Source organism: Engraulis encrasicolus, chromosome 18, assembly GCF_034702125.1.
Source record: "Engraulis encrasicolus isolate BLACKSEA-1 chromosome 18, IST_EnEncr_1.0, whole genome shotgun sequence".
NCBI classification, from domain to species: Eukaryota; Metazoa; Chordata; class Actinopteri; order Clupeiformes; family Engraulidae; genus Engraulis; species Engraulis encrasicolus.
Genome location: NC_085874.1, coordinates 15774330 through 15791829, shown reverse-complemented (window position 1 = coordinate 15791829; position 17500 = coordinate 15774330). Strand labels below are relative to the sequence as shown.

The 17500-nt window shown below is 43.6% G+C and overlaps 2 protein-coding genes across 2 annotated transcripts in view; both read right to left on the bottom strand.

The window, feature by feature from the left end:
- pex7 (peroxisomal biogenesis factor 7) overlaps window positions 1-6420 on the bottom strand; it is a 72251-nt gene extending 65831 nt beyond the window's left edge. The window contains exons 1-4 of the mRNA XM_063222376.1: window positions 6007-6420; window positions 5667-5817; window positions 2642-2719; window positions 1433-1541 (exon numbers count right to left, since the gene is read on the bottom strand). Of these exons, the coding sequence (XP_063078446.1) occupies window positions 1433-1541; window positions 2642-2719; window positions 5667-5817; window positions 6007-6170 (502 nt within the window). The 5' untranslated portion in view covers window positions 6171-6420. The remainder of the gene's footprint in view (window positions 1-1432; window positions 1542-2641; window positions 2720-5666; window positions 5818-6006) is intronic.
- A 5640-nt stretch (window positions 6421-12060) lies between these two features.
- The window catches only part of hey2 (hes-related family bHLH transcription factor with YRPW motif 2), a 5636-nt gene continuing 196 nt past the window's right edge, over window positions 12061-17500 (bottom strand). The window contains exons 1-5 of the mRNA XM_063222375.1: window positions 17497-17500; window positions 17004-17082; window positions 16815-16898; window positions 16546-16627; window positions 12061-14257 (exon numbers count right to left, since the gene is read on the bottom strand). The exon at window positions 17497-17500 is cut by the window's right edge and continues 196 nt beyond it. Coding sequence (XP_063078445.1) covers window positions 13302-14257; window positions 16546-16627; window positions 16815-16898; window positions 17004-17082; window positions 17497-17500 — 1205 coding nt within the window. The 3' untranslated portion in view covers window positions 12061-13301. The remainder of the gene's footprint in view (window positions 14258-16545; window positions 16628-16814; window positions 16899-17003; window positions 17083-17496) is intronic.

Sequence of the window (17500 nt, the reverse complement as noted above, 5' to 3'; positions counted from 1 at the left end):
CTGTAGGCTCTGTCACAGCCAGATAAGATCAGCACAGTGCAGAGAGCAGCAGCAGTGGCAGCAGCAGCAGCAGCAGCAGCAGTGGCAGCTGGCTTTCTAGTGGAACACAGCGCTCTATGGACCCTGTAATGGAAAAGCCCCCTGAGACTCGTTCTCTTTCTCTCTCCGACATGCACGTACGCGCACACACACATTGTGTATGCACTCTCTTTCATTCTCACTCTCTCGCATACACACGCACGCACACACACACACACACACACACATACACACGCGTGCGCGCACACACACACACACGCGCGCACGCACACACACACACACACGCGCGCACGCACACACACACACACACACACACACACACACACACACACACACACACACACACACACACACACACACACACACACACACACACACACACACACACACACACACACACACACACACACACACACAATAAGGAAATAATTTCATACTGATGGTGAAACTGTTTTTTAGAGTCGTAAAGCTAACTAACATATGTGCGTCTCCTCTGAAAAGGCAAACAAATAAAAAAGATTAGGCCTTAAAGACCCATTCCTACATGGAAGTAGTGTTGCATGCTGCCATCAGTTAGTCAAGCTAAACCTCATGGCGTCTTCTACAAGTTGTTTTGGTAAGTGCTACACAGAGCAGCGTTATGGCTAATTGAAATTAGATGGGTTTTTGTACTTCTCATGCGCAGCAATTTGAGCATTTTTTTGTGGATGTAGCAAACTATGCTGATGAATAGGACTCATTATGGCCAGGAAATAGTTGAATGAACAGCGATCAATAAATGACTCCTGAAAGCAGAAACTGCTTTAGCGACACCATGTGGCTAAACTAAGCATTGTCAAGCGCTGCCACTTGTGGCCACACATTGATGAGTATGGTTAAAACAAGTGGTCCGGGAGAGAAATAAAACAGTTTAACCATCAGTATGACATTATTTCCTTATAGTGTGTGTGTGTGTGTGTGTGTGTGTGTGTGTGTGTGTGTGTGTGTGTGTGTGTGTGTGTGTGTGTGTGTGTGTGTGTGTGTGTGTGTGTGTGTGTGTGTGTGTGTGTGTGTGTGTGTGTGTGAGCTCATTAATCTGGATCGGTTTTATCCACATTGTGTTTTAACAGTTATGTGCATCACAGATGTGTCCATGGCTAAACATTGTTCATATGTCCTAAACACTGTCCCTATCATGTACTGTGTACGTACATGCCTGAAATGGCAATACCTGTTTAAACACAATTCACGTTAATAACAATATCATGAGTGATTTATGTCTAAGCATTCATTCTGCCATTAGGAAAATTGCAATCAGTGTTGAGACGGAAGATGCGCCCACCGTCACTGCTAGCGCTGACAAATTGGACATTGATTAGCTTTCTCTCTCCACAGCCAGCCCACAGTACTGTACCTGATGCTGATGCAATGCATGCTGGGATGTGTGGCGACCAGATGGTGCTGTAGACGACCCCCTCGTGACCCCGCAGGGTACAGAGACAGTGCAGACGCTCAGGGTCCCACTGCAGACAGGCGCATACACACACACACACAAACACACACACACACACGCACAAACACACACACACACACACACACACACACACAATAAGTATAAGTCGGTCCAAGGAAAACATCTATTCACATTTCGACCACATATTCAGTTAATAAAGGTAATTTCTGGCTAGGACATACCCAGCTAGATTTTATTAGGTTGCATTCTATTTAAGTAATCATCAAACACAACTCTTAAGAAAATCACAACAGACATTTCACATCGCACAAACATTAATGTGTTTTTGCTATTACAGTACATTGTAACCAAAATCACTTAGTAGTGTTATAACGTCGTCAGGCTCTCCAGAATGAGTATCCATTTGTAAGTAATAAATTCTTATGTTTTAACACAACATATAACGATATAATTATACATTTGTGATGGGCCGATATCTGACTCTTTTTTTCAAATGCTTTAAGCTTCTTTTATTGTAAAGTGCACAATTCAGCATTGTTTTCCAACTTAGCTGTTGGACTAATACAAATGAAATTCTTATGCCACAACACAAATACATACTCTTCACATAGTGTTTTGATCACTAAAGCCATGGCAACCAGTTTGAACTGAGTGGAAAAATTAAAGAGCAGAAGGGTTGAAGACAAAACCCACTAAACATCTACCGTACTTAATGATTACTTCAGTTGGCTGCACATAATGGACAACTGCCCCAGACATTAAATCCCTTCCACTATGCAATTTGCACATTTTATGTCTACATTTCATTACAGCACAGTGTGCATCTTTAGAGATGTATGAATGTGTGATGTGCCTTTGCCTGCTGTTCTGAGTACAGTGTCTGCTGGGTCATTGTGCTATCATTCAAATTCACGATTTGATCACCTTTCAACCACATTTAAAACAAAATAACGGCTCCCTGCAAGTATATTATTAAAACATGCAAATGCTTGAGCAAACCTTTAATAATGCCCAAGTCTGCAGGAATTTTAAACAACTGAACAACAAAGTGAGTGTGCACTGTGTAACAGGGGATAAAAAGCAGATAAGGGATTTTTTTTTAAACTCTTATATTAAGACTTAATATAATGCTTAGATTTAGAAACTCACCACTTTGGCCGTGTGGTCCCATGACCCTGATACCAGCAGGCTCTCTCCCCGAGTCTGACTCCAGTCCACAGAGTACACCTAAAGCAAGGGTGAAAAACATCATGATATCCATGTACTGTACATGAGCATCACATACAACAGGTAACAGGCGTATAAGGTGGCCCACCACCACCATATTCAACCATTCGAATAAAATACATACACCTGAACGAAGGGTGTCAAATATCCCACAGTATCTGAGTACATGAACATCAAATAACAGGCCTATTCGGTCCACCATCATCATATGCAGTCACACAAAAGGGGCACTGGGACCCAAATCAAAAGTAGACTTCACAGGGATACTGTGGTCAGTGACAGTAAATGTTTATTCTAGCTGGGTCAAACATATCTCACAAAACTCTGATTCCCACTTCATGAACTCACAAGAATACATGTATGAGACAAAAGTCAAGAAATTGACGTGTTTGAATCTCCTTTTCTTGAAGCGGATGAATCAGAGTTTCACAGTGTTTCATACCAGTTTCTTAACTCTTCATAGTGAGACCACAGAAATGTAACAACCTCCCTGTGCATTTGTCTCTCACCACTGATAACTGCACCATCAATGAGAACTAAATTGTTAAAAACTTTGGTGTCTTCTTAGATACTAATTTAATTTTTCATGCATATTCTATGGCATACATATTTTATGGTAATTTTGCATGTGGTGCAACACCAGGCAAGAGGTACGCAGATGCATGCATATGGTGCAATATTACCACAAGGGGTGATCTTTCGAACTTTCATGGTGAGGTCACAGTAGAGTCAAATAATGATGGAAAATATTAATGATGGCAATTTTTCATGTATGTGCACTCAGTCGCACATGATTGCAAGCATTGTTTAAGTCATACAGCAAGCATAAGCTTACTCCCCCAGCCTAAATGCATTTGTTACATCTAGACTGAACTATTGCAGTGCAGAACGTTGCATCTACGGTTTTGTTTGAACCGTTTGAACACATCTCAGTCAACTTACTGTAGCCTCCCTCTATTGGTTGCCTGTATAAGCAAGTGCTGACTTTAAAATCCTGTTGTTCACATACAAAGCACTACATCGACTAGCACCTCCATTTCTTATTGAGCTTCTTACACATTACATTACATTACACGACATTACACTTAGTTCACACTTGTATCCAAAGCGACTTACACCTATTTAGGTTTCAGGGTATTGGTTACAGGCCCTAGAGCAGGGGTCCCCAAACTTTTTAGTCTGGGGCCACATTATCGTTCCTGACTGTGATCAAGGGCCGGGATCAATCATGTGCGCTTTATACTAGGCCACTGCCTGTTATACCCATAATTTCTAGCATAAAATATTTCATCATTACAAGTGATTTGCAAAAGAAGTGAGTACCTCACATGTTTTTCAATTTGAAATACCACAGGTATTCCTTTTAATTTCTAATAACCATGTAAAAATAGCAAGGAAAGGTTAGAAAAATAAGGTGATTGACAGTTTATGAGTGATACAATAGAAATGGTAGGCCTGTTTATATTACAGTGAGATGAGAAACTATCAAGACAAGATAGGATTGCTTCTTTGGGCCAGTTCAAATGGTGAGGTGCAGAGAGGTGGAGGGCCAGTCAAAGGGGCGTGGCGGGCCGCATCCGGCCCCCGGGCCTTAGTTTGGGGACCCCTGCCCTAGAGCAATGTGGGGTTGGGTGCCTTCTCAAGGGCACTTCAGCCATGGATGAAGGTGCTGGTAAAGGGTACGCTTTGAACCCACAACCCTCTCATCTAAAAGCCAGCGCTCTAACCTCTGAGCCATGGCTGCCCCATTTCCCCTAAGTGCATTGATACAGCACTCCAAGTGTGTGTGGTGAAAAATTCCCATATCAATATTTTGACTGCAATCCACAAGTGTCCTGCTGCCAGCATGCAAACACAGCAATGTCTTGGCATCAAGTGGATGGACCACGTAGACACTAGGCAGAAACCTCAATGGTATCTCTCACTGGATATTGCTCCAGACTACCTAGTGTCTCCACCATCCTGGACTGCTTTCTGGTCCAACACGCTGGGTACATAGTACTCTCTACGGGGCCTAGGCTAGGTTCAGAACACATTAATGCAAATGAATGAATTTTGGTGTCAGCCAAACCAGCCTGGGTTTATTCAGAGGTTAACCTGAGTGTTTACGCATCTAGCAGGGCCTATACGTACTGTCTGTGGCATTTCCACGCCTCTGGAATGATTTACCTGCTGCTGACCATCAGATCTGCTGTCTCCCACAATCACTACTTTCAAATCCAGAAGAAAACACATTTGTACACCTTTGCCTTTGCGTTCTTTTTACCTTCACCTGTATCTTTTATATCTCCTGTTAATATTGCACTTCATGTTTTGTTGTGCCATGTTATCATGTTGCACTATATCCGTATCTTCCTGTGCTAATATGCTCTTATGTACAGCATTGTATGCTTTCCCTGCTTGACTATGTTTTGCGTTTAGCTTGTTTTTATTATTTAATTTCACTCTTGGTTTGACACTGTGTAGCACGTTGGCCAGTTCTCACTGTTTTAAATGAGCTACATGAATTCTTTACTTGCCCTGTTACTGATGTAGGGGGTTACAGTACAGAGATGTGCCAAGAAATCCCAGAAAAGCTCTTCAACAGTATGACGGCTGGTGCCAGCAACTGACACACCAGAGTTGCCCCTTGGATATTGCCACCTGCACATTCCCACAAGAGACATAGCCCAGCGCCCAGAGGCCTTCACTGTGACCGATTGCGATGGCAAGGCAATGCACACTTACAGTCTTACAGTTACTGTGGGGATAGAGTAACTCCAGAGACATCATTTCTGGTCAAACTGGATATGGGCACTAGTGTTGAAAACTCTACTTTGTTGTTGTGGTTGTTGTTACGTTGTTCTGTTTTATATTTGACTGATGTTCTCCATCACCTTGAGCTAAGCCATGTGACTTCACTCACACAAAACACACACACATTTACACACAGCATGTGTTCCTTTACCTCTTGAGTGTGCTCTTTCAACACCTGTAGGGGTCCTTGGGGGTTCTCAGTGTCCCACAGTTGAATCGAACCATCTCCTGCGCCTGTCACCAGCACGTGCTCATTATTTTCACTCCAGGTGACATCGAACAGCCCATCGTTCCAGTCAAAACTATGGGGAAATTGTAGGCAGTGTATGACAACTCAACGCCCTCGGTATAGAGTTGTGTTGACTTTTGTTGCAAGGGCAGAGTACATGGTTATGCTAACTCTTTTCATTCATTATTGTCTGGTACTGTTATATCTGGGCTTTAATTATATGGACTAGACTAAACATTTGAGAAAGCATGCGATGGCTTACCTTCTTACAAGACACACGTCAGTTTCCCTTTGCTCAAGCACAAGCAGCGTCCCGCATCCAGCTATTCCATAATACTGTGCTGTGGCACATGCGAGCCTACTAGATAGAAAGGGAGACACCTCTACGGCATAACCGTGTCGGGCAGGATACCTGAATGTCTTCATAATAATTATTGAGGTGAAAAATGTAGATAAACCTTGATAGCAAGCTACCCGTTGGATCAAACTTCAACTGCTATGCATGATCGCACAGGGGAGTAAGTATTTTAAGGTACTCCTATTCTGAAAATAGGATTCCTTTAGTAACTTACTAGTTTCTGTGCCGTTAAGTTGGTACAATAAGCCCTATTTTGTACAATAAAGTAACTATTACTTTCCACTCTGGCAGCGCTGCTCGCGCTCATCTTTACTCTACTTCCTTGTTTTGATCAGAGCCCTCGACACGGAAGAAGAAAACGTCCGTTCCTATTGGATAATGGAAATGGCCAGTTCCAATTGGTTAACATCCTTTCACTCTGGCAAAACCTCCAGGTATGAAGTCTTTGTTATTACAGTATTTCTCAATTGGTTTTGTACATTTCTCGAATCTCGCAATTTGCAAAACATAATATTCATTCTCAAAACAACTTTAACAAATGCCAAAACACCGTGGATGACCTGCAAAACCGCGTCTCTGGCACAAAATCCTTAATTTGTCTTTCAAAACCAAGTGTTTGTGTCAATGAACGTGTCAGTGCCAGCAGAATGGTTAGTCATGTGTCATAGTAGGCCTACACTCTTGAGGATCTTTTCTGAAGTGAAATGTTGTTTAGATTGGATGGGAGATGTTGTAAATTCGACTTTATATTATATTGCTCAGATAAGATTGTAGACTAGGCTACTAGATATATATAGAGTGCGACCTATTTATTGACAGGCTTTCTCATTGCAAAATAAGAAAAAATAGCCAACTCTGGTTGAGGTGTCAAAGTGCGCCCTCTACCACTCATTTTTACTTGCAGGACCATGTGAAAGAAATATAGAACTGTAAAGCAAAATACATTTGAAAAAAATACACTGATACTGTGTGCACTGAAGTGCACTTGCTGTCTTGTGAAATTCTAGGGAAATATTGTAATTTTGCGTGGAGTGTAATAATAAAGGGCACATGAGGCATATAATGCAGTACAGTGCCTGTTGTATTGCATGTCTGTTTTCTCTTTCCCTTCTACTGCGCAGCTTTCGATGAAAGAGAGTCAACATTTACCTGTGAGCAATTTACCAATTCAGATCACATTTATAGACAAAAATCCAATGGACATTTTACAGTGCTTAACACATTATGACAGCTTGGTAAATCATTTTGCATGTCAAGACTTAGGCCTATACTAGGCCTATGACCTAGGGCCTAAATGTTTTGGGGCGTGCGATAGTTTCATGTATTCAGTGGCAATGCTTTTTGAATGATATGACAGGAAAGCAATTGAAAAACGTACGAAACAACTGAGAATTGTAGCCTACACAACCAGTGCATGGTGGACAAAAGCATTTGCTGAAAACAATGAGAAACTGATTTTATCATGTGCACAGGTAACGGCAGAGTCACAATTGAACACAAACTTTTGAGAATTATTATTCTGTTGTGGGAAATGTACAAAACCAATTGAGAAAAAGTGTAGTAGAATATTACTAATAACAATATTGACCATCAATATAATATTGAACATTTCCAAACGGTCAGTGTTTTCTATTATTATTCAGTCGTTATGTTATTTCCCATGTGAATAGCAAGTTTGTTTCTGTTTCTGTTTTGTAGAAGATTTCAGAAATAAAAGGGAAAAGCATGTTTCACGTCGGCTTATCTTTAGGCCTACTCAGTATTACGTATACGTCATCATCCGTGCTATGCACGTTTTAGTAGTTTTTTCACAGGGAGTTGTTTTGAAATAGAAGCGGCCGGGCCTTCATCAACAACGACTGCAACCCTATAAATGTAGGCCTGGGTGACGAGCTGGTGTAAGGACTGGCAGAAATTGACGGAGAGGCAAATAGACCTAAAGAGGGGAGTGAATTCTTTCAACTTAGTTAAGGTAAGATAGGCAAGGTAAAGTTTATTTCGGCTCTTGGGCCACTTGTAATAATTTTGCTGTCTTCAAAGCATGGGGCGGGGGTAATTGTACAATTAATGAGTTGATGTGCTTTTCAAAAATTAGAAATGTGGAATTACAGTGTGGAGGCAAAACGTGTTTGGACACGGGCCATCGGCGCACGGTGTGCATTCATACTTGCGTGCCCCGTCACAGCACATGTTGATTGCAGTAAGTTGCACCTTGCTGTTCGAACCCGCACCGGGGGACACTGCCCCCTGGCGGATTCGAACCTGGGTCTCCCACCCCTGTGGACCACCGCGCTAGCCACTAAGCCACTCATGCCGAACCGATAGGAGAGGTTCTGTGTGTTATTTGACTATGACACGTATTAAACATGACGTGCGTCATAGCGTTCCAAACGGTGCGTCATGGTGTCCAAAGCGTCAAAGCGCAAACTAGTTTGCAACCTTCCTTAACCCGTCAAAGCCCGGAGTTTTACTGATTATTACACGATATTGAGTCATCTCTATTTTAAAAACGGACTTTTACTGACCTCCATGGTGTGAAATATGTGCTACCGCATTTTCCCTGGGCTCCCCAAAACGACAAAATGAACAGGCTAACCAAATTGCCATGGTATCAGACACTGGCCCATACTTTGTCCACAAGACCATGTAAAAAAGACTTCAGTGACATACATACTAAGATTCTAAGATCCACGGGGTTCTCCGACCCGAGGAAAAATATATAAACACAAGCTAAACAATAACAATGCTACATCCAGACTGAGGGTCTTGCTGTAGCCTACTCGCACTGAACATATGCCCCAGGCCTCAGATAATCAAATTTAGTGATTCTAAAACTGAATGGGATCTAATGCCCCCGTAACGCAAAACGTTGCTTGCTGCCTTTTATTTTTATTATTTATTTTTTTTAATTTGCGCTCAAACGCAGTCGACACCATGGCGCACCATTTGGAACTTCCATACCCCGCCAGGTAAATAACAGGCTATAGCCTACCACAACTCATACACAATACCATTACAAATGAGAAAAGAAGCTGGTCTTGTGGGTCAAGTTAAAGTGTCCAGATTGAATAAAACTGTAGGCCTATGAGTTTACAGCACACCAAAATATTTGCCCAAAATAATATCGTGTGTTATTCAAGTGTCACCACAAGGGGGTGTCTCTCACCTATTTTACTCATGTTGGAAAGCAGTAATGTAAAAAAATGCAGAGGCCAATTTCAGTGCCAAATGATGCTACTTCAAATGAGTATGTACTTTAGCCAGATGTGGAGCCTTTTTTTCTTTTTGCAATTTTATATTCCAGTATAATTATTATTATAGATGGAATTATAATTAAAAAGTAAGATCTGTTCAAAAAGCTGATAAATGTGTAATGTTAGTCTAATTGCATGGAGCTTTTCTCTGTATGTTTATTCCACTGTCCCTCTAGAGTATGTCAGGTATGTAACTTAATTAGTACAAATGGCTGGATATTCAACTATCAGGACACTGTATAATAACTGTATAATAACAGGACACGGTGTATACAGCTCAAGTCATTCACATGCAAAGTAAGTGACAAACATCATCACCTCAGGTGAATGGACAACAAAACAAACACAGAGGGCACATACAGTATCTCCTATACTTGCGATAAGATGTCTTTACATTTCGATAAGCACAAGGTAAGGTTAATAGATTGCCAAGTACTTAATTTGCAGATTGAAAACGTGTTACAAACCTTGAGGTCTCTGATAGCATCCTTGAACTTCATTTTTGTCTATCTGTTGGTTAATATAGATGATACACATATTTTCATCCCAGGATTGCAACAGATCCTAAATGGCCTGGTAGGTAGAGTAGAGTAGAGTAGAGTGCTTTTATTGTCACTATATAAATACAGTGAGATTCCGTTTGGTAGCAACCCACAAATGCCCACAAAATAAAAGATAAATAAATAATATATAAAAATCCATATGCATCTCACAGTAACGATAGTCCTGAAGTATTGAGGTTTTACCGCAATTATCAGAATATTGCCATCTCATAACACAAATGTGTTTAAATTGCTCTGGGCATCCTTAAACAATTATTAATGGTGATACTGGTTAAATTTTTGGGGGAAAATATTGGCCCTGTAGTGTTAGCAATTACCAAGACTACATCAGCTACTGTCGGTCAATCATAAAGTATGGTTTTCCAAGGTGCATCAATGCCTTTTGACACCACTGACTCCATGATGCTTCAAAGGTCAGGAGTGGAAGCACAGAGGCATGAACGAAAGGCTTTTGGGGTCTGGTGTGTGTGTGTGTGTGTGTGTGTGTGTGTGCGTGTGCATGTGCGTGAGCGCACGTGCCTATGTGTGTGTGTGTGTGTGTGTGTGTGTGTGTGTGTGCGTGTGCGTGCGTGTGTGTGTGTGTGTGTGTGTGTGTGTGTGTGTGTGTGTGCGTGTGTGTGTGTGTGTGTGTTGTGTGTGTGTGTGTGTGTGTGTGTATGTGTGCATGTCTGCACGTGTGTGCGTCTATATGTGTGTCTGTAAGGGATTGGTGATGGGGGGGGGGTTAAGTGCAGTGTGCACGCGCGTGCGCCCGTGTGTGTGTCTGCGAGGGGCTACTCTGGCGGACGGCGGGGGGTGATGATGGGTGGTGATGGGGTGTGTGTGTGTGTGTGTGCTGGATCATGCGTGCTCCTGATTTATGACGGCCACTTCAAAGCCAGGGCTCCGGCGTGAGAACCAGGCGGACTAAAGCAGATAACCGATGGATTTACGGCGCAGCACTGTTCCCATGATTGTCGATGGGCAGGCGGCCGGCATTGGGGAGTAATCCCCCATTCACTTGGAAATGCTGATACTTTTTTTGCTCTTAAGGAATTCTATGGTGTGACAGTGATTTACTAATGTAAATCTTTCTAACAGACCCCCATGAGGAGAAAGAAAGTGGATTAGGGCGCGCTTGCATTAGAGGGGTGGCGGTGCGGACAGAGCCCATCATCCTGTGTGTGTGTGTGTGTGTGTGTGTGTGTGTGTGTACATGTGCGTGCGTGTGTGTGCATGTGTATGTGTGTGTGTGTGTGTGTGTGTGTGTGTGTGTGTGTGTGTGTGTGTGTGTGTGTGTGTGTGTGTGTGTGTGTGTGTGTGTGTGTGTGTGTGTGTGTGTGTGTGTGTGTGTGTGTGTGTGTGTCCAGCCGCACAACCTACCTTGCCAAACGAAGGGTTTAGCTTGGGATTTTCAAAACAAGCTTGAGCAAAAAGTTGAAATGCCAACATACTCCATCCCTGCCTACTGGGCTGGTTCTGCTATTATTTTAATAATGATAAGGCTGTATTAAATCAGAATAATATTTGTAATAATCGACTTGATTTAAAAAAACAAAAAAAACAAAAAACAAACTACCATGCACATCTTGTGAAACAACCATTCACGGCTCTACAAGACCTAAAACGCAACCATTTCACGGGTGGTGTGGCCTTTGTTTTTTTTACGCTGCCGAGAAAACAAGCAAACTTTGCTGAAAAACTTTCTGACTTGAGTTTAATTTTCAAAGGAAAACACAGCGTCTGGGAGAAGACTTTTCTCTCCCCCTCCTCTCCTCTCCTCTCTTATGGTCTTCGTTTTTACATTCCAGAATGACAGATACAATTGTATTTGTTTGTGTGGCCCACTAGCTGTTCCCCATCTCTCTCTCTCTGTCTCGCTGTCTCTGTCTCTCTCTCTCTCTCCGTTTCTCTCTGTGGCCCACTAGCTGTTCCCCATCTCTCTCTCTCTCTCTCTCTCTCTTTCCTTTTCTCTCTCTCTCGTTGCATAATTTAAACAACACACAGGAACCAGCAAATGATTTCCTTCAGCAGACAATATGTCGGCCTCTACAGCCCACCATCCCCTCGCCCTCTTGGCATTCCAGAGGCAGCTTAATTGTTCAGATGTGGTGAAGGCAAAAAGAGAAGAACGATGCGCTCCAAACTGCCCACAATTTTCAAAAAACATCATATTTAATCATTGACATCTGGAGTGGTTTTTGTTTGCATAGAAAACTGTTACATTTAACAGAAATGGGTACTATTAAAAAAAAAAAAGTACAGTACAGTAGTGTTATTGAAAAGGGAAAATAAAAACACTGGAGGAAAACAGTAACAAAAAGAGTGCTTACATTTCATTTGTGGGTCTGTAAGTTATGTTATAAATTTAGTGTTTTTTCGATGGAAAAGCTCCTGTCCCTTCCGAAACAGCAATGATTGAAGTGCATCATACCGATATAAACTTTTGTTTTTTTTCTAATTTCAATATAAAATCTACTTTATCTTTCCCAAACATATACATATTTACAAACGTTCCTTTTTTTGTTAGTCATATGATTTAGTTTACAATAAAAAAACACACACACACACACGGCATTGATTCATGATGTACTCAGCTGATTATCATAAAGAGACTTTGGTTTGTTGGTAAGATATTTCGTTGCCTTTCCTTCAAAACACAACGCAGATTGTGCAACAATCCTGCGCTCTATCCAAGACGACTGAGTGCTTAGTATTATCAACTTAATGCTGCTGACTACAGTTAAAAGTCTATCTGGCCAAGCTTGAAAAAGTAAAATACATTAGGGGGGTTCTTTTTCGTGATGTGAAAAACGGACTGGTGACAAGCTGTGTGCTCACAAGAACATCAGCCATGGAAAAACAATTTCGCTGCAGAGTTGTGTCCACCGAAACGCTCAAACAAATGCAAAAGCAAACAGACAACTTTTCACAATTCAAACCTCCAACAATGCAAATAGTATATTCTTCAGTGATATAACCAGTTTAGTGCGGTTGAAATGCATCCTGTGTAGCGTGTGACACATTTGAAAGATGTGAAAGGGGGAAAAAAAAACATCAGGGGATTTTCTCATTCCGTTCTCAGGGGTCAACTTAGTGATATTTTTGATGTAGCAGTCAGAAGATGAAAAAAAAAACTTGCAGACCAGAACAAAACAAAACAAACACACACAAACAAGTTCACAGGCGTTGGATTTCAAAAAAAAAATCTCAGACCGATGAGTAACAGTTTTTTTTCAGTCCCACATCCTGACCATCATCCTTTATCTACAAAGTGCGGAGGGCTTTCCAACCACACCAAGCTCTCAGCGAGCGATGAAGTGAAGCACGTAGGGGGTGGATGGATGGATGGAAGGGTGGGTGGGTAACCAACCAACAACACTCTCTCTCTCTAGCGACAAGCTCAAAAAGCTCCCACTTCAGTCCCCCAAGGCCGATACGGTTTGCTGGCACTGCTGTTGCTGCTGCTGCTGCTGCTTTTGCTACCACCCCCTCCGCCACCGCCACTGCTGCTGGTGTGTTGTGATGTGGAAGTGCTGGTAGATATGGAAGGGCTGTGCGCCTGTGCTGCTGCCGCTGCCGCCGCTGCTGCTACTGCTGCCGCTGCCGCATGGCTGCCACTGCTGGACGAGGAGGCCGTCAGGCTGGGCGTGAAGATGGGGAAGCCCCCCGGGAAGGACAGGGGAAAGGTCTGGGCCGCGGCGGCCGCAGCAGCAGCGTGCACGGTGGCCGAGAGCGACAGCAGGGAGGTGGTGGAGATCTGCGGGGGCACGCAGGGCGCCACACTGCCCGTAGAGGGCGCCCTGAGCGTGGTGTCGGAGTGTGCAGCGGAGGAGGAGGAGGTGGTGGAGGAAGTGGAGGAGGGGGTGGTGGTCGACGAGGAGGAGGAGGAAGATGATATGGAAGAGGAGGTGGGCGAGGAGAAGGAGGAAGGGGCCGAGAGCAGCGCCGAGCCCCGCGTGGGGACCTCCGACAGCCTGGCCGAGGCGGCAGCGGCCACGGCCTCCGAGGGGGAGGTGGGCAGTCCGTTCTGGAGGAAGGCGGCGGCGGGTATGGGGTGGAGGGCGGCCGCAGCGGCGGCGGCAGCCCAGTGGTGGGGGTGCAGGGCCTGGGCCGGGTGGTGCGGGTGGTGGTGCGGGTGCGGGTGGTGGTGGTGGTGGTGGGCCATGGAGCTGGTCATGGCGGCCGCTTCCCGCTGGGAGGCGCAGCTGCTCAGGTGGGACACCAGGCGCACGCGCAGGGGGTCGCCCGACTCCAGGCCCTCCACGGAGCTCAGGTAGCGGGCAACCTCCGTCAGACACTCCCGGAAGCCGATGCTCATGAAGTCCATGGCCAGCGCGTGGGCATCGAAATAGCCTGCTGAGATATAGAGATATAGAATAGAATTGAATAGAAAGTCTTTATCGACCTCAAAATAGCCCATTACAGTAGAATATAGTAGAATAGAATATGTAGAATAGAAAATCTTAACTGACGTAGAAATAGTCTGCTGAGATTAAAATAGAATAGAAGAGAAGAGAAGAGAAGAGGAGAGAAGAGAAGAGAAGAGAAGAGGATAGAAAGCCTTTATTGATATTAGAATATCCCGCAAAGATGAGAACGAAATAGAATAAAGGGTGTTTCAGTGAAATAGCCTGCTGAGGAGCGCAAGAAAAATACAAATGTCACTTTCCCCATTACATCTCACACACACAATCACGCATACAGTACCTTGTGTTAATGCTAACGCCTAATTTTGCTGAGAAATGTGTTAAGGCGGAGGATTCAAATATGAGCCACCAATCTGTCCGGCAACCTGTTACTATACTCTCCCACAGTTGTCACTGTATTTGGCCTTTAGTTTTCAGCAATTCAATCATTCCTGCCAGTGCCTTCTACTGTCATATTGTTCACTCTCTATATCCAGGGCCGTATTAATGCACAGGCTAGATATGGCTGCATAGGGGCCCCACCTTCCAGGGGGACCCCTGATTGGCCAAAAGTGAAAAATTGCTGAATTGTGACTAGATGCAATATTGAAAAAATATATATAGTTTTTATCAATACAGTTGGTAGACATGTTATCCTCAATCTCTAGCTCGTAATTATGACACTATCTATGTACATTTGTGGGGAAATTTGCCTTCTGGGGGCCCCACAGCAACCTGTAGCCTAGGGGCCCCAGGCCATCTTAATCTGGCCCTGTCTATATCCCAGTGCTGGGTTCTAGGCTACCCACCCAGTGACATTTTGCATGCATGTGTAGGCTACCACTCTTGCGGTTGTTGAATGGGACATTAAAAACCTGGAAAGCTATTTGCTCTGTTATTACATCTCATAGAGAGGAAAGATGGAGAAAAGGATAGAAGAGTCAACCGGTCGTAGGAGAAGGGGGATGGAGGAGAGAGCCTCTGAGAATGATGAAGCATGTAAGGCAGGGATGAGGAACCTTTTTTATTCGAAGGGCCACTTCAAATTTTATGAAGTCCTCCAAGGGCCCTACTATGAACACAAACCAGGATTTCCCCCTGCACTTTAGGCCTATATTGACGGCAGCTATACCTCCAGGATTTCCCCCTGCACTTTAGGCCTATATTGACGGCAGCTATACCTCCAGGATTTCCCCCTGCACTTTACACAGTAAAAACTGCAGTGTTAATGCAACACTAACAGAGTCGATTTAACACCTTCTAGAGTTTATTTGGTCCCCGAATACTCTCTAAGTGTTGAATTAACACTGCATTTTTTACTGTGTAGGCCTACATTGAAGGCAGCCACCTTTACAGCAGACCCCACCGTCAATATATAGGCTATGATTTAATTGTATTGCCAATATAATTTCTAAGATTGCTTTACTAAACATGTCATATTTCATGTGAAACTGCAAAACATTACCCTAAAGTTTTATCTGGGGCCGGATAAGACCGTCCTCACGGGCAGTAAACGGCCCCCGAGCCTTAGGTTCCCCACCCATGCTGTAAGGGGTAAGGAGGAAGGGGCGGCAAGAGACTATGCAGAAGGTGTAAATTAAGGAACGAAAACGTGGAGGAAGACGAATGAGAGAAGAGAGATGTTATGAATGCCATGCACCTATAAATACGGCTTGTCTCTGTCCTGCTTTAATGGGCCCAACAGCTGTTTGTGATAGTGCAGTGATTAAGCACTCCAACACTCGGGCTTCTGGCTGTTAAGATCACTCTCGGAGCCCAGGGGGCCCAAGGCATAATGTTTTGTGTATATGTGTGTGTGTGTGTGTGTGACCGGGGATGTTTGCATGTTTGTTTTGTCTCCCCAGTGCACTGGTTTTACACTCTCTGGAAATCCCAAACAAGACCCCCCCCCCTCCAAACACACACACACACACACACACACACACACACACACACACACACACACACACACACACACACATACCACCACCACCTCGGCCACCCTCCGCCCCAACCGCCCCCTTCGACAGGGCGCCCAGTGAATGCGGCCGCTCCCCTCCCACGGGTTTATGAAAGCAAACACAATCCCAGGGTCAAGTGCTTCTTTTGTCCCGACAGCGCTTTCCCACGAGTTCAATCCTGCCATTAGCATTGATTTCCACTGCTTTAATCTTGTCAAAGGGAGGGGGACTCGTCGCTCGGCTAGCCGACTCTGTCCAAAACCAATTAACTCCTTACCTTTGCCGCCGGTGGCTTGGAGCATCTTCAGGTGATCCACCGTCATCTGCAGTATTTCCGCCTTTTCCAATTTGGCGGAGCCCTGAAGACGCAGACAGGTGGAAAATGAAAAGGAAGTGAATTATTTTGAAGAATAAAAAGAAGACGTTTTCATTCAACCAATTAATATGGTATTCATTGGGTTTGCTTAGTGCATCTAAAAATCGGAAATGCTATAAAATAAATGTAAAAAGGCGTGCGTAAAAATATTGCTACTTTTTGCAACTCACCTGTTTTTCAAATGCTGTAGGTACAAGTCGGCGCAACTCACATAAGCTGTTATTTATCCTGTCTCTTCGTCTTTTCTCGATAATCTAAAATAAATGCGCAACAAAAACAACAAAACAAATTAAGTTAATCCTCGGAAATGTACCATAACGAACACAGTATGATGGGAAATGTACAGCGCAAATATTTACCCCTCTTCTTTTCTTCCGGGCCATAGTTTGGGTAGTTGTTGTGGGTGAACTGCACCTTATGAATGAACCGCTACTTTGCCTGTGGGCCAAACATGTTTGATATCAATTTACTGTTTACATTCTTGGCACACTTTCTCTGGCGTGTCATCTGGGAATATTGCAAGTCTTAATTTTGCCGTTTGGTAGCACACCAGCTGGAGTCCAAAAAGTTTTGCAATGAGTTTTTCCCCGAAGAAAACTGACAGATCACATTCACCTTACTTGAAATTAAAACCCACCGGAAAGTTATAACGATATAGGCTTAGATCAGACGACATATCAATTAGGCGCTACCCCAGTCTTAAATGCCAACTCCAGAATGCATTTGCTTAGGCCTATTTAATTTTAAGTTGTCTCAATTGGATTTTTTTTTCCATGGAGGAAATGTATTATTTCAATACAAATCAGATAGGCTAAGGATGCATGGCAAAAGTTTTGTCTAATGCGGCCATACCCAG